A 26,621-nucleotide genomic window follows, 5' to 3' on the forward strand; every position below is an offset into this window, starting at 1 on the left:
TATTTGACGACTTCTTTGCATTTTCAGTTTTGCTCAAGTGGCAGATTGCATACAAGTGTGCCTTACTATGCATGTCCTCATATGGTACGTATTTGACAAGCAAGAAATATGTGATTTCTGTGACATAAATTTACATAATGTACTGAGATTTTCTAATGATGAAGGTTTTGAACAGCATGGTTTTGTCAAACAGTAAGAAAAGCATCTGGCTAAATACATGCCATGTATCAGTCGCTTGCTTGAGTAGTGCATAATGTTTTTGCAACATTGCAGAATGTTTATGTGAAGGATGCAAGCTTATCCTTTTGACTTTGTGTCAGAGAAAGAAATTTAACAAAGCCTTTTTGTGTTTGTTGGTTGGACACTTGATAGGTGCTAATAACATCATCATACCAAACTTGCATATATTCAGTATTGCTGCTGATATCACAGTTTTTGTTAAAATATGTGAAACTTTGCAATGCCATAGCTTCCATTTTTTAGGCCTGATTTGAATTTGCATTGTATAATGTGTATCTTTCTGTTTGCTTGGTTTAACTCTATGTAATAAAGCCACCCCAGGGATGGTATGGAAACTGCACTTTAATTTCAATGTTTTCAGTCCAGGAAAGAACAGCTTCATTGGATGAATCGGATTGTTAAAAGCTTTGATGCACTTTGAGGGGAAAAAGAAATATGCTGAGCACATGAAAGTTGTCTAGTTGACCAGGCAAATGATTACAACTTTTGAAATATATTGCAGTTTTGTGTGTTTTAATGATTCATTTACATTTGAAGATATTTATTGTTCTGATGTTTTTCAGTAATCAATATCTTCTTGGAATTTTGTTATTGTTGTTGCACATTTCGTTGCAGCTAATTATTTACACCATTACATTGCCAAGGTAACCAAATGTTCACACTATCTATGCTGCTGTCATTGTAGGAGTTGCAGAAGTGCAGAATCATGTTGCAAGGTGTTTATGTTGTTTAGATGCGCAGGAACAGATTGTAAATGACCGGAAACTTCTGCTGAAATGATAGCAACTCACAAATGGCAGAAACGGTTGTCTTTTCATATCCTGTTTCTCCTGATTAGTTACATGATCAGGGAGATTGAGCAGAGATAGAGAGACAGACAGACAAACAGATAGAGACAGAGAGAAAGAGAGAGAAAGACAGAAACATGCTGATAAGTTGAAGCAGAGTTTCTTGGAAAAGGGGGAATTCCCTCAAGATGCTCAGTCCAAATCCAAAGCGATAGCACCAGTCCACCTGTGCACTTTGCTGATAGGAGAATTCTGTGAAATTCATGGTGATATGGATCTCCGGCACATTCAGAAGCCATTTTGCCTAGTGTACAATCATCAATCGTAAAAGTCAAGGCTTCTCTAGTTGCCCTTTGTATTCCAGAGTAGAGATTTTGAAATTTCTTTGTCTTTGAGAATAAAATTTTTGTATTTGCCCTTTTCCAACCACTTGAGACATTGTGCAGAAACTTTGGAAGTTGTGATGTTATTCTTTTTTTAATGTATTGATTTTCATCTTTGACCACATTGTGACAATGAATCTCATACTTTTGGATATAATCCCACTGAATCATTTCTTAAGATTTATAGTGATGGTTTGATTATTGCAGTCCCACATCGATGTCATGCATGGCCCCCTCTAGTAGTATTTCAAATTTCTATGTGTTAATTTGTACCATTCATATTAACTACGTCAGTCAAGAATTGAGACTGCACTGTGGGGAACCACACCCTTCTGAAGAAAAAAAATGCTTGCGTATCATATTATTCTGCGTCAGAATGCTTTTATATTTACCGTTCAAATCGTTGCATCTGATCATGCACTGAGTTATTGGTGGTGGTTCACGTAAAACAAGAACGGAGCATTGAGCTCCCACAAAGTAGATTTTTGGGCTCTATCAATAGCGACAAAAGGAGCAGGAGTTTGCAAACTCTTTTCTTAAGAAGTGTTGTGAACTTTGTACTCTGTATGCAGCATGTATGCATATCAAATCAACAGTGATTGGGGGTGGGTCGGGTGCATTTATAACCCAGCATTGCGCAGTTGAGCAAATTCACCCTGAATGCCAGCTGTGGTCAATTGTGATTTTTAGTCTCTGTCCGTGATGTATTCATGGTGGCATGTCTTGTTTGACGTCACTGCGTGGCTGAATTTGTTATCATCGAACCACAGAACAGAGAGAATGTCTTTGAGGATTGAATGACACTGTGGTTTTTGAGCATGGCAACCAGATATAATGTAACAGGATTCCATAGCAAGAGCTTACAATGAAAAAGGAAAAAAAAACAACCATAGGACTGTGTGTTTGCCAAATAGAGGATCATTAAATTGATTTGTACTAGGGGAAAAAGTCTTCTGTTATTTCAATTCGGCATTTAATGCATTTACATTTGTAGCTCAAGGATGTTTACGCATGACACATAGTAATGCTCTCTCTCTCTCTCTCAAGTATGAAAAGACTACTACGACAATAGCACAATAGTATACAGCATGACATCTGAACAATGTAATGTGCATGATGAGACAGTGTTATTATCATACTTAAATTTAACACTAATTCAACAAAATGTGAATTGCAATGCATTTTTTTTTTTGCCCACCAACTCTGTTCTTGCAGGCCATACCACCCTTCCCCAGAGAAATATGCTTTTCCAATATTACAAAATGCACACACACACACACACACACAAAGAGGGGGGCATTGTAACACTCCTTGTCCTATCCTTTACCTACTTAATGCACACACAGCAGCAAGTAACTTATCAAAGTGGCCACTTTTCTGGCATTGCTACTACACTGCTCCATCGGGGTTACTGGTAAAAAATATGTAGACTTGTGACATGAGTTGATCAATGCCATGAAGTACAGTATGTAGAGTTCTGTGCATACTTGGCAATATTTGTAAACACACCAGCAGCTCAAGATTTGCTACTATTTAATGAATGCCAAATTGGACGAAATTGTGAGGGATTAGTCATTTTAAAATGATTATATGATGATTTAAATGATATTAGCTGTCCTCCATTAATCTGAGTCTTCAGTTTTCTATCCAATGTGATGTGACCTCATCGATCTGTCAATTGAAATTCAAAACATGTCTTTCCTTATGCAATATTTCACACATGTGACCCTGTCTGCACACTAAAAGCCCTTTCTTACTGATCTCAACTGTGTGATAACTCGGCTAGGTTTGTATGCAAACCAATCACTTGGAGGTCTGTTTGTAATGTATCCTTAAATGCTGTTTTATAACTCAAACATCTTCTTCCTCTGTCAAACTTCTCCACGAATGCAGATTACCTACACCAGATTCATGAGTGAGAAGCAACGGCGTGAGGATATCATGAACAACATCAACTCGTCCCAGAAGGTGGAGGGAGGTGGGGACGAGAAGAAGCGCAAGCTGCGCGTGTGCATTGCCACGGCAAACCGGGCCGACTACTCCAAGCTGGGCCTGCTGATGAAGGCCGTTCAGGAGGAAGATGATTTCCTCCTCTCAACCATCGTGATCGGCTGCCACCTCATCGACGATTACGGGTCAGAACCCGCCCATCTTTTTCTTTTCCTTTTGAAAATTGAAGTGTACCCAGTTCTTTGTACTCCCGTTATAACGATTACTTTTACAAGATTCTTGTTACAAGTCAGACTCAAATTCAGACCCCAAAATTATTAGCTATGTATATTTCTGATATATTTTTCAGCTGAAAAAAATGATATAACAAAAGAAAACTGCTGACCCTGAGGACTTCGTTGGAACAAGAGTCACCTGTATGACATCTGGTGTGCTTTTTATTATGCTTTGCACACAAATAAGAGGTAGAGAAGTGCACTTACGATTTTTGGTTTTAAAGTTTGTTATAAAATTCCAGAGAGGGAAGGAATTACTGCCTTGAATGACACAAATGTCCAACTATAGATTGAAAGAAACATATGACCATCAAAATAAACTTGTGAATCTATAGTTTGAGTTGATCCTTAAACATTCCTTAAAACAATTCATTAGAGATCAAAACCTTTTCATTCTCTCTTTTAAAAAAGAAAGTAAAGCTTGAGTTACAAACTTTAAGGAATATATGTATTTGTGTTGTTGATCATTGGGATTATAAATGCAAAATTTCCTGTTATCTATACGTCTGGATACCACAATTGTTCTTGAACATTGTATCAAAATAGATACACTAATTTAAGAACATATAATCCTGCCATCAATCTTCAAATCTAGGAAACCACTATGGCCTACGTTCATAAGTTGGTATGCTGAGAATAAGATGCAAAAATGATCGGTTAGTCTGAAGTGCAAAATTGCGAACGTTTGAAAGTCAAATGACACCTTCAAAAGTAATTGGTAGTTCAGAAAGCTCCGCTGTGGAAAGGAAACTGAAATTGAATTCGACGAATGATGATGCAAGATCTTTTGTTTTTTTTGTCATTTCTGTCCTGTCTTTTGAGTTTCTCTGTTGGACTCAATTAAATAAATAAAGATATTACCTAATATGGCGTGTAATATGGCGATTTGCTTTTTCATCGATATCCTGCTCTCTGTTATTTTGTTTTTATGTTGTGTTAAGTTGCCATCTAATTGAATGTATTTGGATATTAGTTTCAAATGAATACCCTCTTGAAACACAATTTATAGGGTATTCTGGCCGTAAGTCCGTAGGATACCATCATTTGCTATAAGAATGGGGAAAAGCTGAAGTTATTTACATTGCATATGACACTGATAGTACATGTGCATACAACCCAACATAGCGATTGCGACACCTCGTGCCCTAAGCATACACTGTTGTTGCCAAATGACGGAATGAGAAGGCGTTTATCGTTAGAGTTTGGGGGGTGTGTCGGATCATTACCAAGACAGATTTATGAACTTCACAATAGTGCATATTCTTTCATTGCAGGGAACAGAACTTGACTTAGTTATCGCAGGAAATCAATTGACCCTGTAACCTCTGATATGAACACAGATGATAAACTCTTCACCGTTCAGTTGACAGGCTTGACTCTGACCTACAATTATTGGTTGGTAGAAGGTTGAAATGAAACTAGGGCCTGGCATGATCACACGGCACTATACAAATGACGTCATCAAACTGCAAACTTTAGCTCTGCGCTCAAGTTCTAGTCAATAAAACTTTATTGGATTGGATTAGATTGCACATGATCCTAGCATCTAATGATTTCTCTGCTACTCAAAGGAATGTCAAAATATGGCGTGGCGATACACTCTACAATGTACACTCATGAGGTTTTTATTGCTCAGTTTGATATTTGTGATACATGGGATTGTTTGCAGTTGCTATCTGTCAATATGTGCTGCTATTTAGGGTTGCAATGATCACAGAGGTGCCGGCTGCATGAGAATCTTTGATGTTTTCTGATAAGTCCCACAATAAAACAGATAGCCCATACTTTAGATTGATTTACACTGAAATTTTGTATACATGCTTTGTGTACATAGATCTGCCAAAGAGACTTTGCAGCTTGCAAGGAGGATGATTGACGTTATAAGCCATTCTCAATTTTATAAGAATTTCACAAGGATTAAAAGAATATTTCTTACTCTTTATCAGAACGGAAATGGAGATACAAGGTTTTGATAACAAAGACAGAGATGAAGTCGAAGAGGAAGAGAAGTGATAAGCAGCATCACACTTGTATTTCATTGGAATACCAGGAACATCATCTTTGATACATCCCATTCCTGCCAAATTTACCAAATACTTTACAAATGTTAATTTTCCTGAAGAGGAACTTTAAACTAGTTTTCGTCATTCACACTCAATGTACAAGTAATACATGTGTGATGTATACACTGTATTGTATTCTGTTCATTGTTTTGAATAGAAACGTGAGTCCTCGTACCAAAAATATACATGTATTTTACAGGAATGAAGTCGAAAGATGGGGGGGGGGGGGGGAGAAGGGAGGGAGGAGGATAATCCATAGAAATTCTGAGGTGTATGGTTGTATCAACACCAGTGTATATAATGTGTTTGTCCTTGTTGATGGAAGAGTAGTGTATTGTGATGAACAGATATTGTTCATTGGTTCTACACTGATTGCAGTCCCAGTTACTTGATTCTATGTTTCACATCCTACCCCAGGTCCACATATCGGCTCATAGAGAAAGATGGCATCAGAATCGACAGCCGCCTCCACACGATCGTTAGGGGGGAGGATGAAGCCGCGATGGTGGAATCTGTTGGCCTCGCCATGGTCAAGCTGCCGGACGTCATGCTGCGACTCAAGCCAGATGTTCTCATCGTCCATGGCGACCGCTTTGATATCCTCTCACTAGCTGCCTGTGCGGCGCTCATGAACATTCGCATTGTACACGTGGAAGGCGGGGAAGTCAGCGGGACAATCGACGACAGCATCCGTCACACTATGTCCAAGCTCGCGCACTACCACATCTGCTGCACGGAACGTGCTCATCGTCGCCTCTTGGCAATGTGCGAAGATAACGACAGGATCCTCTTAGCGGGGTGCCCATCCTACGATAAACTGTTGAGTGCCAATGTTCAGGACTGTGACGTGAGTTCCTCTGTCTTTCTCTTCTTCCTTCAAAACACAACAACCAAACCAAAGAATATAACAACAACGAAAACCAGCAACAAAGAAAATGGTTCCGCAGCACATTATCCGTTGGTTTGGAAGCCTGGTGCAGCCGTAAAACCACTGTGTGTCTCAAATGAAAATCCACGTGTTCACTTATATAGTGTTTGTTTGCAATTTTACCCTTTTTTGACACACTACGTCCTTCTGATTATACATGTTTATTGAGTTTTTTTTTTCCATATTGATGACAAGAGAACCTATCCACAAATTTTGAAATCATGGTTTGGACATCAGGTGTTCCAGCTTACGTCACATCTCAGAGTATATAATACGATTTCCTCCTTTATAGTTGACCTCTGTCAGGCATTGATATCCTGGTTGTGGGCTGGTTCTTTTTTTTTTTTGTACTTTTTTTTTTCTCTGAAGGCAATCGGCTTTACAGCTGGGTTGTGCTCGCAGTCACATTTGCACAGCTGTGTTAGTTCCTGTATGTTTTGTGATGAGACTGGTCATGTTGCATGATCAAGGTAGGCATGGCTGCATTGTGGTCATGCGAAGGACATTTTAATAGCCTCATTCACGCACACCCAAAATTGATGGGTAATGACAATCAATTTTTGCAACAGGATGCAAAAATTATCAATTGTTCTATGAGGATACACACAAAAATCTTGGACTCTTGCAATATGCGTCGTGATGCAAAAGTCAATCCTGCTTGATCGTGTTTCATTATATTCCTGCGAAAATTTGTTCTTGGCAGTGTATGTGAACAAGTGAGAAATAGTAATAAAAAGAAAATCAGTTTTTTAGGACTCATAATGCAATTGACTACAGAAGGTTGGCACATATGAATGCCCTGAGTCATTTCTGGTTAGTGATTCTGTTTTATTTTTTAAGGTCCAGCTTTATTTTCTTCTTTGAAGCCTTTGTGATCAAGTGCGCTTTGCCTACAGCGTGTGTGAGGGATAGCAAATAAAAATAAAATTGCAGCACTTGGGATGCAAAAGGCAGGTTCAACTCCTTTGTGTAAACACCTGTAGCTTTTTTATGCCACATCAGCACTGAAGGAATCAATGAGGGGAAACATCCCTATGACTATGACTGGTTTGAAAATTAAACAGCTTAAAGACAAAGAAGAGATAGACAATCGGCCATCTGACTCTGAGGGTTGCTTTTAGCACAAAGAATGCACTATAATCTGAAAAGTAAACTTCATTATCTCTTCAGAAGCATGCTGTAGATCAAAGTGAATAGGAGGACAGAAAACTCTGTGGTCATAATCTTCCTGCTGCCATGATTCAGAATAAATTCAGCACATTGTGTTGTTAAATACAGGAACATACATGGAGATTTCAGTATCTCTCCGCCCCCCCCCCCCCCCCATTCTTTTATACTGGTTGAATGATGAACGATTGTCCCAGTATACACTTTTTTCATTGTCTTGTAATCATTGTGTAATCAGTTATTATCCTTTGCTGCTGGATTATCATAGAATATGGAATGTTGTTCAGCAAATTTGGATTTTAGCACATTTACTGTTATTTGGGATGTTTTATAGTACATTTCCTGGGGAGAATTGATTAGCACTGTAGTCTTCCCGAAAACTTTCTAAATAAACTGCTGGCGTCACTGCCTTGTATCTGTTTTGAGGATGCACAGTACTGATGTGTTCTAATTACTCTGTGCAACCATGCTGTGGATTTTTCGTTCCTGGGCATTTTTTTTTTTTTTTATTACAGTATGCCTACATAATGTTACATATGTTTTTTGTTGTTGTTGATAATATATGTATGAAAGTCTTAATCATGTAATTAGAATACTTTCATGGATTATGGGCTTCTCACTTATAAAGTCCACGGCAAATGCAACATGTCTTTATTCAATATTTAGCTCTCAGTAGATCTTCAAGGGAACTTCTGTGCCCTTAGTTTGCAGATAAAATAAACATCTGTTGCACACAGAGCTGCAAATATTCAAAAATGCGAAATTAAAATGAATCCTCACTGGAATTGTCCTGTGTGTTTAACCTACAAAAACTTTTGAAGTTTGTGTGAATCATCAGAGTTTTACAAAGGAGATCTGTAAAATGTTTCTCATGGTTTTCCATCAAAGTCTTTATGCATATTCATGGAGAGAGTACAGATTATGTAATGTGAGGTAGTCATGATTGCCATAGTAACATATTGTACATAAACCTTCAAAGTTTCAAGCACACAAACATTCTTAGAATTTGAGACTTACACAGGAGGAGACAACCATGTCAAATGTCTAATTTTAGAGCAAATATTGAATTTCTCATTTTTAAAGCAAATGACTTATTGTGTAGTTCTCTTTGCTGTGAGGTGAGCAGCTAATCAGATAAAGAATCATATATAATATTAATGTTTTCTGTTGTGTCCTTTGTGGCTGTTGTTATCTGTGCAGCCCGTGCTGAACAGGTGGATGAAGGGGGAAGGGCGATGCAAGGACTACATCGTGGCCCTCCAACACCCAGTGACCACCAACATCGGTGACTCCATCAAGATGTTTAGCCTCATGGTCGACGCCCTACTGGAGTTCAAGAAGAGGGTCATCATGCTCTTCCCAAATGTGGATGCCGGTGAGTAGCGGGCAGGGTGCTGCAAACCCGCTTTCCCACTCGCCCAGGACTACCAGACCTCAATGTAGGGCAAGTAGTGCAGATGGCACTTGCTTGAAAGGAAGCCCTTGCCTTGCATGCCCTGTAGGAGCAAACAGGAGAAAAAGTTTTTTGTAATATCCTGAATGGCATTCCTGATTAGAAGCCAGTGTTTGAGGATCCTCCTCTCAATCCTTTGTCAACACTTCCTATTTTCAGATATATATACTTTTCCTCCTACTGTTCTGTTCGTTTTCTCCTTCCCTTCTTCCTCTTGCACCTGTTTCCTCCTGTACACATTCTTCCCTTACTACTCTCATCTTGCCCTGCTCTCTACTGCTTTTCCCCATATCAGGACAATTTCCCCTCAAGGACAATCAGAACCCCCCCCCCAAAAAAAAATAAAATAAAATAAAATAAAATAAAATAAAAATAGTGATAGGGTTAGAGTGAAGATTAGGATTAGGGTTAGGTGTAGGGATAGGATATTGAGTTAGGGTTGGAATTAGGTTCAGGATAGGGATTAGGTTTAGAGTCAGGGGAAGTTTTGGGGTAATTAATTGTCCAGGGGGTAGTTGTCCTAAACCCATTTATTCCGTCATGAATGGTTGATTTTTCATAAGAATGTTTGCCATGATGTCTTCCAGTTTACCCTGTTTTACTGGGTTGGTTATGAAACAGTTTAGGTTAGGTGTAATTCGTTTGAACTTTAGGTTTTTGTGGCATGAAAGATTTGTCTGAACTCCTGTTTTTTTTTAATTTTCTTTCTCATGTATAAATGCATCATGCAGGAAGCAAGGAGATAGTGCGCATCATGCGTCAGAAAGGGATAGAGACGCACCCCCTTTTCTACACAGTCAAACACATCCCCTTTGAGGAGTTCATCATCCTGGTGGCCAACGCCGGCTGCATGATTGGCAACAGCAGTGCCGGCGTCCGGGAGGCCGGAGCATTCGGAACGCCGGTGGTCAACCTCGGGTCCAGGCAAACGGGTCGAGAGACAGGTATGTACTGCCCCCAGATGATGAGCCAAGGTTACTAATCCTCGGCTAAAGATGCCATTTTGCCAGCCTTATCTTAGCTCGGAATATCCAGTCGTAATATGATGTGTTAACAAAGGATAGAAATACGTAGGCAGCTGTTACATTGGATGAAGATAACAATCAGAAGTCACAGAGTAGAAAATGTAATTATTTTAAAAGCTGTCACCACAGCTTGGAATACGCAGTAGTATGATTCGTTAAGATGGGGAAATGTCAATCTTGGTGATCAAAGGTCTAGAGCATTTAACTTCATGTGTAGGTGAAGATCTGTAATTGTAATTTAAAAGACAATTTTTTTTTTTTCAGAAGGCAGAGGATGTTGTAATTGACTGTATGTAATAGTCAAATTACTTGAGCTTTTGTCTATCATCATTCATTGTTTTTTTTTGGGTTTTTTTACTCTCATTTTGTCTGCACATTAGTGTCAGGAGAAAGCAGTATATTTCTGAAAAATCCTGGATCTAATTCCTGTGTCATGGATGTTGTTTGCCAGTAGTTACTTTAAAGCCAGAAATGTTTGTGTGCGTTTTAATTTCGTGAATTTCACGAGAGCAAAGATTTGCAAAATTAAACTACACACACAAGTGTTTGTCTACACTATATCCATTGAATGCCTGTATGCCGCGAAATAGGCTGTCAGCTCCAATTCGCAAATAATTCATGCCGCAAAGATTTCTCACTTTACAGTATTAATTTGCAGCGATGTATCTATGATTCTAAGCAGACATCTTTTTGCTCATTTAGAGTAAAGTCATACTAAAGTGTACATAATGCAATGGCAGAGAACATACTAGGTACTGTGAATTAGATTTTGTATGTTTCCGTGTTCAGATGATGACTTGAAGTTACAAAGAGAAAAAAAAAAACTTCTTGCATATGCTTTTTTGCATGTTGTTGTTTTCGAAGGACAAGCTAAGTGCTTTGAACTTAATATTTGTAATATTTTCTTAGTTTATCTTACTCCTGAATTCCTTTCAAGAGGCATGGAAGAGTAAGGATGAAGAGCCACAAGAGTCTCTTTTTCAGTGTATGTTTTTAAATGAGCAACAGTATGCTAGAGAGAGTGACCTCATGCTGCAAAGCTGTTGAATGAGGATTATTACCCATCTCGGAAAGCAAATAAGAATAGAAAAGCTTCTGATGGAATATTGTCCACCCCTTCTCCCTACAAGGTGTTGTTATGTTATACTTATTTGTATGGTTTTATGTCATTGTCTAATCTGACCTCGCTGTGATCACAGTAATTTGATTGGTCAGGTTTTACTAGAAACACTGAATTTTGAGATTTCATTTGAGCCAATGCTTCCCCCTTTTTTTTTCTTTTTTTGCTGGGGGGGGGGGGGGGGGGATGAGACAGGAAATAAATGGTATAACATGTGATTATTTCTGTAAGCGTATCAAATTGTTCCATAAGTAGATGGAGAAGGTGACATTGTGGAGGCAAAGTGAATGATTGGTCACTGCAGTTATGGCATGGACTTCACAGTGGTCGTTTGAGGAAGTTCATTGTTGATTGATGAGGTCAAGGAGAAGAGGAAAAAAAACCCAACCTGTACAGAATAAATTCAGTGAAGCAACATATAGCCATGAATAGATGGATACAGCATTAAATTCTGCTCTAGGGTCAAAATTGTGATCGGAAAAAAAAAGTGTGTTTTTTTTGTTTGGGCATTTTCAGTAGCTAATAGTATATTGAAGTTTGAATGATATTAGAAAATTCCTACAGTACCTTTGTTTAGTTCATGAAGCTATGAATGTTGAAAAAATGATAACAACCAAAACACTGTTTTCATGTGTAATTTGTTGTTGTGTACATGATGCCCAACCAGGTATACACATTTGTATTACTTTTTTCTTCTTCTTTTTTTTGCACTTACTGGTGTGTTTGAGAGTAAGCTTGGTTTGTAGATTTTTCTTGAAAGGAAATTTGATTTGTAGAGAATTTGTTTTCATTGAAAGCAGCGAAAGGAAAGAACAAATCAGGGAAAAAACTGAAACAAAACAGCCATCTTGAAGTTTTAAAAGAACAATGAAGTGAGAAGATTTCTGAAGACTAATTTGTTTTTTTGAATCTTTTACACGTAAATGTGCAAATAAGACCTGCTCTCATTCTCTTGTCCTAATTAAACTCTAGCTTTTTTTCAGTTCTGTTTAGTGATTTGCTTTATTCAATACAGTTGAGTTGAATGAGACCTAATGATTTCCTTTCATTTCAATTCTGGCATATTTATGAGGCATCCTACATTCCTGTCATCTTCCTCATCTTTTGTCTGTTTCAGGTGAGAATGTCTTACACTGTCGAGATGCTGACACAACTCAAAAGATTCTCCACGCGCTCAAAATCCAGTACCAGAAGCATTTTCCTCCGTGAGTATTGGCCCATTAATACCCGTGCAGCCATTACAATCAAATGTTGTATGCTTCAATGCCCATTTTAGAGATGCGTAGGGATATAGATCCAATTATTTCTGCACCTGTGACTTGAACAGGGAACAGCGTTTGTCCAATTGATTTCCAAGTGACGTTGGCTCTGATCCAATATAGCCTTTTTTTTTTCTGTGTGATTCTCTTCATAGTCAAGTTGGACTCATATTTTCCTTTCCTTATACTGAATTAGCCATAATTGAGATCATCAAGCAGCTGTTTAATAACTGTGGTATGGAAGCAATCACCCTCCATTAGACGTAGTATCTAATAAAGATTCTATTTTTAATGTTGAGAGAGAAAAGGATTTCTCATGTTCTTTCTCTTAATATGATAATATTTGTATTTGTTTGCAATCCCTTTTTAAGTAAAAGTGCTCTCTGATATTATTGTTGTCATCATTATTTTAGATACAATGTGATGAAGAAATATCACTTTATGTTTTGGCTATTAACCTCTTGAAGACCAGCTCGTGTACACTTGGGGAGGTGTCTATGGGAAAAGTGTGTTAAAGTAAAATCAGCTCGTCCTTAATGGGTTTAGCTCCAAATTTTGTGTTATTTCCCCCAGAGTCATGACATTGTCCATGAAAACTCACAATGTGTACCAGTACTCATTACTGCATTGGTAGCTAGGCTTAGCTATCGGTCACCCCACTGAAATGAAAATCTGGCGAAAATATTGGTTGGAATTCACAATAGGTCAAAGGTGGTTTAAATTTAAATCATGGTTTATGTAAATTTCTTCTGCCTAAATACGATTGACAGATTGTGTATGCCAACAGATGTCCAGTAACAAACATGCTTTGATATGCCCATTTCAAAGGTGCGCCTTGATGCTTATTGTAGACCATGGTCTAAATTTTTACCATTGTCTAGGATTAAACAACCTTTGTGAATTCAGGCCATTTTGTCTTATCATGGTTTATGCAAATTTCTTCTGCGTAAATACGATTGACAGATTGTGTATGCCAACAGACGTCCAGTAATAAACACGCATTTATGCGCGCATGTCAAAGGTACGTCTATTTCATGTTTACTTTAGACCATGGTCGAAATTTGTACCGTGGTCTAGGTTTGAACCACCCTTGTGAATTCAGGCTATTGTGTCTAACTATCTTGACGTAACCACAAGCACTGCTGTATTTCTATCATCGTCAGACTACTTCTCTACAGTTGATTAACGTATTCGTAGAGATGGCTTCAAATGCAAACGTCAGTTTACGGCATATCACGATGACAATAGATGCAGCATATAACCCTAGTGCTGAGTAAAGCCAAACCCAGTGTACATTTGTACATGAGGATTACACTTCGCCCTTTGGAAATACAGGGCTAATTATTGTAGTGTCACTCAGGCTTTGTTTGAGCACGTCCGTCCCGTGTTGCAAACTATGGAGTTCATGTTTACCCCTGTCGTGGCTATGCATACAAAATGTTTGCCTAGTGTAAGGACGTGCTTGCCTCATCCCCCCCCCCCCCCAATATCACAGGGGCAATTTCAAGGTAAAACTTTTAAAGCAGAAGTGGAAATATTAATAGTCTGAAAAGATGGAATGAGAGCCCCAATATTCACAGTGTTTGATCAGGTGTGGGAATAGAAAATAAATAATTGGCCATATTTTGGGGATTTGTGATTGCTCTTAACTATCGATTAGAAACAGCTGGCCTGTGGCTGCCTTTGAAGAGGACTCCAAGTCCATACATGTATTTAACTTAAAGGGATGATAATTGGTGGAGATGAGAAATGGGCATTTAATTTTTGCGAGATACCAAGAAACCACTTATGAAATAATACAGAGCAAACCATCCTAAGAAGAATCCAAAGTTTATTTGATGAAAATCGGTTTTGGAATGGCCGAGACATCCAAAAACAGAGTAAAACAAAACGGTCGGAATAGAATGGAGTCCCACCTTTTATTAGTATTGCTTTGTTTTGGGTATCTCAGCCATTTCAAAACCAATTCTTATGAAATAAACTTTCAATTTCCCTTTGATTTACATGCATGCTCCTTCATATTTCATAAGAGTTTCCTCATTATCTTACCCCAACATGTTAGAAACCTGAAGTTAGGCCTCAGCCAAAGCTATATGATCCCTTTAACCTTCATGGTCATCAAACCTGACTATGGAGGTTTCATTTCAAGAGCAATTCCATACTGTGTTCAAGTTGGCTTTTGTTATGAGTAGCAACGGTAGAATAAATCACTAACCACATGGGTAGAGGTTTCATCAAAATCTGCCCTAATATAAAAAGGTTATTGAATTTTTATTGTTCCCATGTTTCCATGAATCAGTGGTACGAATCCCAACCATACTCAAATTGGCAGCAGTGATGATGTCATCACCTCGCAAGCCTCTCATTGAACTGTACACAAGCATTCCCTCAATTTCCTCTGTGTGATATGAAGTCAATGTGAATGTGATGATCCATGGTGTCATACTGTTGTGGTCTTGTTACCCAGCAATGATTGGGGGGGGGGGGGGGGGGGGGGCAGGGAGAGACATTGCAGTGGGTAAATCATCAACCGGAAAGTTATATATCCATGTACAAATTAGTGGGAGAAGTAATGAGGTGACGGCCCTATCACCTCTGTCAATTGATACATAGTCAGTGAAAGCACATGAACCATTGCATTGAATTTTCCTGTTTTTCTCTTTTTTTTTTATATGAATAAAATTTCAATATTTCTCTTCTAATTTTTGTCTGTTTCTTAAAAGTCAAACTTGAGCATGGTGTAGAATTACCTTTAAAGTGCCTGAGAGATTTCTCACTGGTAGTACAGAATTTTCAATTTTCACATGAAATAGCTATGCAAATTGCAATGTATGTAGTCACCCTACAATTCTACTGGTTCCTACCTAAAAACAAAAACACATAAAACCCTTTTGTTGTCTGCATAGATCAATTATGACACCCTTTGAAAAAAGACACCATTCCTGAAACATTACAATATTAAAGTCATTTAGTGTGAAGGCTGTAATTTCTTCTTTCTAGGAGAAAAGATGATATTGGGAAAGATCTCTGCGCAGACCATTTGACTTTCATAGACTTCGCAGACTTTCATAATTTGTAGATTCCCAAATCCACGTTTGGGCTTTAAGTTTACGCGGTGAGATTCTTTTCATCTTTCAGGTCCTACATCTACGGTGATGGACACGCCATCCCCCGCATCATCAAGTTTCTCAAGTCCATCAAGCACAGCGATCCCATCCAGAAGCAGTTCATCTTCCCCCCGATGCCGGAGAGCGAGAGCATGGACATCGACCACATCTTGGAGACGCAGAGCGCCCTCGCAGTCGACATGGGGGGAACCCAGCTCCGTGTGGCCGTCGTGGCCGCAAATGTGAGTGGTCTGTTTTAATTGTGATCCCCTGCCACTAGAAGTTATCAAAGAGGAATTTATTCCAAATATACATATGGATTGAGTGAATGCAGCAATAATAGTAAAACACATCAGTGAGGGTTTGAGGAAGATAGGACAATCAGTGCAAAAGTTACCAATTTTTAAAGTTAGTGCCGCCATCAACTTGATATTAAGAAGACTACAATAGTTTGTGGTGACAAAGCAGGACAATGACATGTAGAAAATATGTAGAAAATACCCACATCCGTTAAAGGTACACATTCCTTGGACTTGTTAAGTGACATATTTTATTAGGGTAATATTATTCCCCCCCCCCCCCCACCTTGGGAAACAGTCAAGTGCTCTTTGGTTATGTATTTTAAAAAAAAAAAGACTTTAAATATGTTGAATTCTCTTTAAACTGTATTTGCACCATTGCCATACAGTGACATAATGAATCGTTTGTCTTCTTATCCTTTGATACTGTAATGAAATGAGGTTAGAGCACTGAAGTTGCTGTCTCTGGTACGTCTGGTTAGGACGTAGGGGGCGTGCGGTGACCCCATGACCGTATGAGTTTCGATGGGGGTCACGGGTCGCACGTGGTTATACTCTCGCTCGGGTAGAAGGAGCGAGGAGTGGTGAGCTGACGCTCGTCGGGGGCGGACGTGTCCGCGGAGTCCCCCCGTGGTTTTGTAGTGTATTGTACACTAAAGTCTTGTAACGCTGTGTGTATCGGCCATTCGTGCGGCGATACAGTGGTGCATCGTGTCAGGCGACTGGTCCTGACGGGTAGACGGATTGGCGAGTACGGTAATAAAGTTCTTCTTCGCACGCACTTCGATTGTCATCTCGGTGAATTATTGATGCTTTCTCTACGTGATGATGCGATATGATGTGATCCTTGTGAGTCCGAGTGAGGTGTCCGCGAACATACCCAATAAAGATCCCACACAATAACTGGAGAAATCCGGTTATATTACATTGGTGGCAGCGGTGGGATGGGTTGCGTGGACCAGGAGACTACTATAACGATCATTTTCATGTTATTGTGACATATTTTGCATTAGAGGAGAGATGATTAATCCTGCAGTGCTATAGTAGTGCCCTCGTTACGAATGCCTACTATATTTTTCGTTGCCTGCAGGGTGAGTCTGGATCAGTAAATTCATCTTGCGTATATTTCGTCCTGCAGGTGAAAGACGCTTGCAGGTGAAAGGCGCCTGCAGTTGAAGTTGAAAGGCTCCTGCAGGTGAAAGGCGCCTGCAGGGGAAGGCGCGCCTGCAGTGAAGGACGCCTGCAGGCGGAGGCGCCTGCAGGGGAAAGGCGCTTGCCGGCGAAGGCGCCTGTATTGTTTTAGACTTTACGCAGCCTGGAGAAGATAAAGAGAGAATAGCGCCTGTCAAGAGGACCCTTATAGCGCATGCAGTGTCAGCGGTGCCTTCAAATTGAATGCCCGGTATGCCTGCAAGTTCATCTGTCAATACCGACATCATGAAGTTGAAGTCGTATGAGAGGCAGAAGTCTACGCCGGAAGAAAATACAGTAGGACCCTACTCGTCAAGAAGAAATAGTAGCGCCTGTAGTGCCAGCGGTGCCTTCACCTTGAATGCCTGCTATGCCTGCAGTGTCGTTAGTAGTGCCTTCAAATCGAATGCCTGCTATGCGTGCACATGCATGTTTTCACGATCAGACCGAAACTCTGTTCCTGGTGCATTTTAACGCAATTCTGCGTTGCTACGCATCATGACAACGGAAATGACAAGGACCGTTCCTGGTTGTAGGAAGGTTGTCGGACGTGACCTGCCGAAAACAAGAGAAAACATCGGAAAGAAAAGCGTTATGCACGTGGATCGAATGAAACAGTGCTTTGGCGAGCCGTTGTTGCAGTCGTGGATCGAGGCTGGTGGAGGTATTGATGCTCCTTTGCAGGAGCCGGATCGTCATGTCCTCCTGGCACCATGCACCTCGGAAGTTCCTCAACGAAACTGCAGACGTTCGACCAGAGTCTGACCCTATCGATTCGCATACCGGCAAAGATGAATCCATTTCTCCGACGTTTTCCATACTGATCTCCGGCGCAATCAACCAAGGAAGCGAAACTCTCCTCAGCGATGCGATGACTCGTATCAGGGATGCTGGGTAGAGCGCCAGGTGATTGTAGTGACTCGTGTACAGCCGCAATTTAATGTATATAATGTAGGAAACTGCGGGATTCCTGCAATAGGTGCACCATACCTGCAACGCCATGTGCTACCTCGACAGGTTGACACCAGCAGTGACGTATTGTCATATCTGTCATGTGGTCTGCGAGATGACTTACGATAAGGATACACCAAGTGGGACGGCGCAAGGAATTTTCCGGAGACGCTATGGTTGGAGTGCAGGACGGGAACCCCTAGCGGAAGGCGCAACGACTTATGACGCTACAGTGTTTTATTTGTCTTTAAAATGTGGACTGCTATTAAGAGAGCTTTGTTTATTTTGTGTGTGTGTGTAAATACGTGTAAATACAATGTAAACTATCGGAAAAGCTATACTTTTGAAAGGTAACTTCTGCGTTCGTTGTTTAAGCAAGGCGGGAGACAATGATGCGTAGTGATGAATGCCTCGCTTGTTTAGTAATGATGCGGTTTTCACATCTTTTTGTGTGTGTTTATTAAGTTATGTAAATACATGTAAATGCAAAGTTGCGAGACAGTGTTTCGCGTATGTTTGTCATACACTTGGTTGTTTTAGCGTGTAAGAATAGGTAAATGTGCTTACGCTAATCTGTGAAGTTTACGTAAAAATGTTGTTCTAGCGTTTATTGTTTATGTTTCTGTTTGTGTGGGATACGGGATTGTAGTATCCGGTTTCGGTCATTTCATTATTTATGTAAAGCCCGAGTTGCCCTAGTCAAGGGACTGACTAGTCTTAGGGAGGGGCTGTGTAATGAAATGAGGTTAGAGCACTGAAGTTGCTGTCTCTGGTACGTCTGGTTAGGACGTAGGGGGCGTGCGGTGACCCCATGACCGTATGAGTTTCGATGGGGGTCACGGGTCGCACGTGGTTATACTCTCGCTCGGGTAGAAGGAGCGAGGAGTGGTGAGCTGACGCTCGTCGGGGGCGGACGTGTCCGCGGAGTCCCCCCGTGGTTTTGTAGTGTATTGTACACTAAAGTCTTGTAACGCTGTGTGTATCGGCCATTCGTGCGGCGATACAGTGGTGCATCGTGTCAGGCGACTGGTCCTGACGGGTAGACGGATTGGCGAGTACGGTAATAAAGTTCTTCTTCGCACGCACTTCGATTGTCATCTCGGTGAATTATTGATGCTTTCTCTACGTGATGATGCGATATGATGTGATCCTTGTGAGTCTGCGTGAGGTGTCCGCGAACTTACCCAAAAAAGAACCCACACAATAACTGGAGAAATCCGGTTATATTACAATACCCTTCAACCAAAACTTTAACTTCACAACTTTTGACCAGGTTGTCAGATTTCCCCTCAAAATTCATTGATATATTTTTGCATTCAGTGAATTCACATATGTATTTGAGGTGAATTACCCTTTGATACATTTCTGAAGTTGATGTTACTGCAGAATTTGTTGGCACGTTTTAAGCTTGTAAGGTACCCCCTTGAGTTTTCTGACATTTTCAAGCTGTGAATCTGCCAGTGCCAGAGTTATTTATAGACTGTAGATAAATACTAATAGACGCATCATTAGCAGTCAAAAAGTAAAAATGGGACTCTAAGAGATCCACCTAAACAATGGAATCAGTCATCGAGACTGTGCGGTTAATGGGTTGCGCTCCAATGGAGATAGGTGAATATGAATTGAGCACAGGGTGGGATTAGACCTACTCAGTAGTATCCCCTGTTTTCTCAGGCATGCCCCCTGTGGCACAATTTGCATATTGTGTCCTCTCTTTCCATTGCAGTGAGAAGTGGGAATATTGGACCAGAGGTTTATGAGCAACCGTATGAGATACTTGCTTAGATATCCTGAACAAAATGTACTCAAGTCCTGCACTTACTGTCAGATATGAGTGGAATTTGACAGAATTTGTTGATATTAGACTGTAGTGAAGTTCATCAGTGTGTTAAGATTAAAGTGTTATACAAATGTATGGACTGCCCCAACATGACTGATATGGTGGTACCCAAGCATTGTTCTCAATGTATTGTCAGTGCTTTTATCATTAATGTTTAATCATGAAGTGATGATGAAAGTGGCAACTTCAATCCACAAAATATCATGTGCAGTGTTCATGTCATGATTGCCATCTTGCATTCCCTATATCCAGTCACATTGTAAGTGTGTTTTCCTTATGCTGATGCAACTGTTAGATACTGGGCTTACTTGTACTAATTTCAAATGTGCCACATTCAGATGCTTTGCACTGCTAACAGTCAGATCATGGTTGATTTCTCATGTGTGAGTGGGGAGGTCACATTGTTTTGTATTTAAATTAGATATAAAAATACATGAGATATCCTTTGCTGTCTGTGATGTGAAAGAATGTACTGCTGTGGTGCATTGGCCTTGATGTGTGTCTGAAGATGTGTCAGCAAGACTGCCGCATGAAAAACAAAGTTAAACTTAGTATCACCAATTGTTTAGTGACTAAATAAGCCATGATATGGGAAGTGGAAAAGGGAAAAAATATTTGTAGTTAGGAGCCCCTTTTTGGCAGTACATCTCAGCGACATTGGTAAATCTGGATTACACAAGGAACGCTGAGGAATAACAACATACTGATTTAATAAGTCTCCATTATAAATTTTAATGGGGTGCTGGCAGACTGGCAAACACTTGAAATCCAAAATATGAACTATCAGTGTTACCATGTGTTGAAGTATGATATTTTAGAAGCACTTTGGTCCGAGGTAGCTACTGAATTTACATTAGCAGTGTGATGTTGCCCCTTCTCTCTTTCTGTGATTGCTATTAAAGTGTAGTGTTAGCTCACTCATAATTTTATTCATTAGTGCTGATAACAGCTGATATTCAGCTTTAAGTATGTGATTAAGAACAAGATTATCATGACAGTTCAGGCATAGATTTCAGTACACCTGAAGGCTCAGAAAGTCTGAATTATCTCGTTTGCAAGCCTTTATCTTGTCTAAAATAGCTAAAGAATTTCCCTTTGTCTGAGTGTTAATGCTCCTTTTTTCTCTCATTGCATTTTGGCCACTTAATGGACAAAAGCTGAGGCATTATTGATGATAATGATTAAGATTGGTATAGCAAACTTTGAGGAGTCTGAGATTAAGACTAAGATGAAGATAAGGCTTATACTTATGACTCGTAGTTGTCTTTAGAAATTATTTCCTGTGTGATGTTGTATGCACTGATGTGATGATGGAATGAGTAGGATAGAATTGTGGGCGTTATGATCCCTATTGGCTCTGATGCTTAAAGTTTGATTTTTAACCTCTTTTTTTTTTGTCCAGGGTGAAATCAAGCTTCGGCTGTCGAAACCCACCCCCCACGAAGGCAACGAGGAGCGGATGAAGACCCTACTGGAGCTACTGATAGAAGCCATGCGCCAGAGCTATGCCATCAACTGTCGGGTCCTGGGTGTAGGTGGGTTGCCCCTAGCGATAGATGCCTTTTATCATCACAATGAACACTCTTCCTCTTGGTCCAGTGTATTATCCTTCTCACTAATTAATTTCTTCTGTCCGCTTTTGAAATGTCTGTATCCGTCTTTTAAAACTACTGGCTAACTTTCCTAAAATTCTGATTCTCCCCCCCCCCCCCCCCCCCCCCCCCTCCGAGTGTTAGTTTATGGTTTTGCTATCTGTCAGGAGTGATAAGTACTGTTCATTTATTGCTTCAAATGTATGATGTCCTCAGATTCTGTTATATGAATGACGGTTTATCATAGCATTATTCTGAAGAGAGTAACCTGTAAATGAAAGGGTTGTAACAGTAATGTGTTGAATTGGTAATTTACCATGACATCAGTTTAGTTCTCATTCATTGTCCTATGCACTTATATGTTGTCTGTATAGAGTCATTGTACTTTTGATTTTGCTCCCCCTAGCCTGTCTGGTTGATGTCTCGCTGTTAATTTCATATCACAATCTTTTGCCAAGTCATTGAGGGTCCATCACTTTTGTTGTTCATGCAGTGTTAATTTTTAGAGTGCTTCTCCTAAAGTCTGTCAATTTGAGAATTTATTTCTATATTTTATTTAGTATGCAGATGCTTTGTCAGGAATCTATGTCTATGTATTCTTTTGACTGGCCGTGTTCAATTTTTAGTATGCCCCCACCTGCTACATGGAGAGATTAGGGAGCTTTAGATTTTCACGATGCGGACATACAGAGGAATAAACTTGTTCTGCACATGTGCAAAATCGCTTATGAAAATCGATCTCACGTCATTTAAGTTTTCACAGTCAGTTCGGGGCCAATTTTGCGTCCGCTCAAATTCATGACGCTAAGAGCTACATGATGCGCTGAGCGTTTGGAAGTGCCATTTTTACTTTGTTTATTTGTGTTCTCACATAATCTAAAGCAACTTTGCCTTTATGCTGGGAGAGAGGAGAACGGCCAATGCAGTCGTCGTATTAACATCCGTGTCGCAAATCTGTAGCTCCCTATTTACTGTCATTTTGGGACTGTTTGATGAAAAAAATGGAGGAAGAGAAATTTACTGAAAAATGACAAGCTATTCCACTGAATGCTTCAGTGTTGTAATGGTCATGTCTTTCATTCCAGGCATTAGCACAGGCGGGCGTGTGAACTCCAAAGAAGGCCTTGTCATGCATTCAACCAAGGCCATTGATGGTAAGTTTGATAGATTTTAATCTACATACACTCATCTATGCTGACATTTGAATTTCAAACCAGTGTCAGTGCAATTATCCACTCATCAGCACTTCACCTAACAAAGATGGCAGAATGTTCTTGACAGACGGAAATTGTTAATTATCACCTTGAGGATTGTTAATTGCAGATGTGTGCACTGTAGCATCATTTGATTTAATGTCATAGTGGTTGCCTATCAATGTGGGTTTTCCAGTGTGAGTGTAGAATTCTTAAAGAGGCATGATACATATTTAACAAGGTCGTAGGGACCTCTGATATATTTCTCACGGAGTAAAGCTAAGAATTTGTTTTTTACCACTTTTACTTATTGTTGTCATTTTATGGTGATGTATGAATGTTTCGATAAAATAACCAGACATGTGAATTATTGTGTCTTTCAGTATTGCTCAATAACAGAAAGTCAACGAAAAATGGAAAAGTGGAAGAAAAAGGGGTAGATGTCAGGCCCTTTAACCTGTTGCATGCCACATTAATTTCTCATCCATTGGTATGTGTGTAAAATTTGTGCACATTTGACTCATTGGGACAGAAATGGTTAATAGAGATCACAGGAAAAAAAGAGTGTTAACACAGGGAGGGCACTGATATTTTGTCTACTCTGAACTCAGGATGGAGTGACATCGACCTGAGAACGCCAATTGAGAACACTCTCCATCTCCCTGTATGGGTGGACAATGATGGTAACTGCGCGGCCCTCGGCGAGAGGAAGTTTGGGCGTGGCAAGGATGTCAAGGACTTCATCACCATAGCAACAGGCACAGGTATTTTAGGATAGTTTTGTTCGTATGAGAAGAATAAAGGAGATAAACAAGCCTATGTTTTTTACTGTTTGTTTGGTTGCAACGGAATTTCGACATAATGAGTGAAAATTGCCGGTCCCGAGGATTTCATTAAAATGGGAGCCGCTTTACTCGTCTACGAGGTTTCAAATCATAGGTCACATTGTTCAACTTCGAAGAATAGCATCTATTCAAAGTTGTCTTCTATAGCTTGCTCTCCTTCATTTTGTTTTCTTCAGTTCAATCACAGGTAAATCATTTTACATCATATATGATTTATTTCCTCAGAATTTAAGCAATTATTTCTCGCTTCTTTAATATTTTTGCTGTATTAGTCACTGTAAAAGCCTGATATAATAACTGTAGGATTTAGTGATTTTACTCAAATTCTCCAGACTGTAGGTTCTCCGTAATATGTAACTTGTCCCACTTCTATTTCAAGTAACCTAGAAGAGTAACATTAGGGAAGTCTGTAACTGGATAGTCAGAATTTTTACAGAATAGACATTAAAGCTTTGCAACGTATTCAATATCAAAATGCAGGCATCGGTGGTGGGGTAATCCTGGATAAGCACCTTGTCCACGGGACCAACTTCTGCGCAGGGGAGCTGGGTCATATGAAAGTCTCCCTGGATGGCCCCAGCTGCCAGTGTGGTAGCAATGGCTGCGTGGAAGCCTACAGCTCTGGGTTGGCCCTTCAGAGGGAGGCTGTGAAACTACACCAAGGTGTGTATGGAAACATTGCCAACATTATCTCGACATCATCGTCATTATCATCATCATCATCATCATCATCATCATCATCATCATCATCACCATCACCATCATCATCATCATCATCATCAATCATCAACATCCTCATTATCATCATCAACATCATCATCATGATCTTCATCATCATCATCAACATCATCCACTGTCATCATCCTTATCAAAATGAATATAATGATAAATATGATGCTAAGACTGATCATAACACAGCCACAGCTACCTCTACAACTATAATCACAACTCAACTTACTGACTATGATCTTAACTACAACGACAACTGAAATTGTAGCAGTGAAAATAATGCCATGTGCAAGACTTGGTAGGCCAGTGTAGTCATGGCAGAGCTGTACTCATGAGGAACTCTGAAAACTAGATTCTACAAAATATCATAGTGCCTTATAAACATAATCATCCTAAAGATTGGTAGTTTGCTGGATGGTATTGAGTTGATTGATATGGGGGGGGGGGGGGAGATAAGATTAATAACCTCTTGGTTTCTCATTAGACACATCATTATTTTGATTTCAGGCCTGCATCTAAGAGAGGAAGCACAAAAAAAAATTATTATGATTATGTTTATAAGGCACTATGAGAGGAAGCACAAAAAAAAATTATGAAATCTTTGAAGGCTTCCTTGGTGGTAGAACATTGGGTGGTAGAAGGCTTCATGGTGCACCACGTATCCTTTCTGGAGTATGTGAGTGGCCCTAAAATGACTCTGATCACTCTGATCAAGAAAATCGTTGACAATCTTTTGCACCAAGTTTCAGCCAGAACTGTGTCGAATGTGAAAGTTGTCTCCTGTTGTATTAATAGGACATCGTAAGAAAGAATTCACTCTTGTATCCTTGTGAGTGACCGACTGATTTGTTCCCATTTTGGTCTCCACATGCATCAGCCGGGGAACTGCTGGCAGAGGGCGTGTCCATCAACAACGATGAGGAAGTGACGGCCAAGCATCTCATCGAAGCTGCCCAGCAGGGCAACGCAGCCGCCAAGAAGATCCTGGACACAGGTAAGCGACCCCCTACCACAACTTGTCCCATTTCCCACCCATGACAAGAAGCAACGCTGCAAATTGGCGCTGGTCCGACAGTCCCTGACCAGTAAGAATTACTGTCGGACCAGTAACTTTTTCAGGAATGGACCAGTAAAAGGTGGTAAAACCTGGTACGTACTTGTCAATCAGACAGGTCAGGCCAGTAGAAAAAAATGAGTTCATGTACAGCCCTGCAAGAAGCATCCCTTTCTGTCTTTTGGCTGTATCCCCTGTCACACCCAACATACTGGTTCTCTCCTGCTCTTTCTCATCGTTCTTGTCGGAGGTTGGTCAGGATAGTCCCCTCTGAATGCAGTCTTGCCGTGGGGCTGGTAACATTGTGGGAGATGATCTCTCACAAGACCAAAGAATCTGTTAGATTCTGTAGATGTCTCTTCAGGGTTTATAGTCTGAGAGCCTTGTATGAAGTGTTTGAGAAATTCATAGATCTTTGCTCAGGGATATCTAAGATACGTCATTGAATACCCAGTATTGCACAGTTGAGAACACATGTAGAGCTCAGTCGTTTCAACTTTGTTGATGGTTAGTATTTCTACTCTTGCAAATTGATAGTTTTGTAGATTTGATGACAAGACTTATGGAGAAAACTACAAATCCTGGAACTGACAGATTGCATCACTTTCTGACTCTTGAGTCAGATTGACTTGCAACACTAAACCTTGGCCCCCCAAACTCTGAATTTTTCTCCCTTTCTCATCTTGTTTTTCATCTTGTTTTCCAGCTGGAAAGGCGCTCGGCACAGCGATTGTCTCTCTCCTCCACATCCTAAACCCAAAGCTAGTGATCCTCTGCGGCGTGCTGTCCAAGGTCTACCTAGAGCCCGTCAAGCAAATGGTGAGGACAGAAAGCCTGCCGTCGGCCGGGGAGGTGGAAGTGCTCAGCTCCGATCTCACGGAGCCCGCCCTCATGGGAGCGGCGAGTCTCGTGCTGGAGTATGCAACAAGGAGGACTTATTAAAACATATTCCTTTGGACCCGATACACCTCAGTGCTTACCATCTAATCGCATTTTGTTGCGGGAAGCGGAGTTGTGGGATTGCCTTTGCTAATGCTTTGTTAGTAATTGCACACACAAAATTAAAGTCATTTATTGGTTTACTTGTTTTTTGCTACAACACTAGACACAAGCATGTGTCCACCGTGTTGTGCCCAAAGCACATCTCAAAGGAAATTGGCCGAACTGTC

General features: G+C 40.2%; 1 protein-coding gene across 1 annotated transcript; it reads left to right on the top strand.

The window, feature by feature from the left end:
- On the top strand, positions 1-26,394 carry LOC139715554 (bifunctional UDP-N-acetylglucosamine 2-epimerase/N-acetylmannosamine kinase-like). The gene is made up of 13 exons (XM_071627117.1): positions 1-84; positions 3,305-3,546; positions 6,117-6,546; positions 8,995-9,169; positions 9,979-10,191; positions 12,510-12,597; positions 15,790-16,000; positions 21,442-21,574; positions 22,717-22,785; positions 23,436-23,588; positions 24,150-24,332; positions 25,276-25,392; positions 26,159-26,394. The coding sequence occupies exons 1-13, from the start codon at positions 82-84 to the stop codon at positions 26,392-26,394; spliced, it is 2,253 nt and encodes a 750-aa protein (XP_071483218.1). The 5' UTR covers positions 1-81.
- The last annotated feature ends 227 nt before the right edge of the window (positions 26,395-26,621 follow it).

The sequence above is a fragment of the Diadema antillarum genome, unplaced genomic scaffold (genome assembly GCF_040938485.1).
Source record: "Diadema antillarum isolate AM-2024a unplaced genomic scaffold, OU_Dant_1.0 scf00000050, whole genome shotgun sequence".
Lineage (NCBI taxonomy): Eukaryota > Metazoa > Echinodermata > Echinoidea > Diadematoida > Diadematidae > Diadema > Diadema antillarum.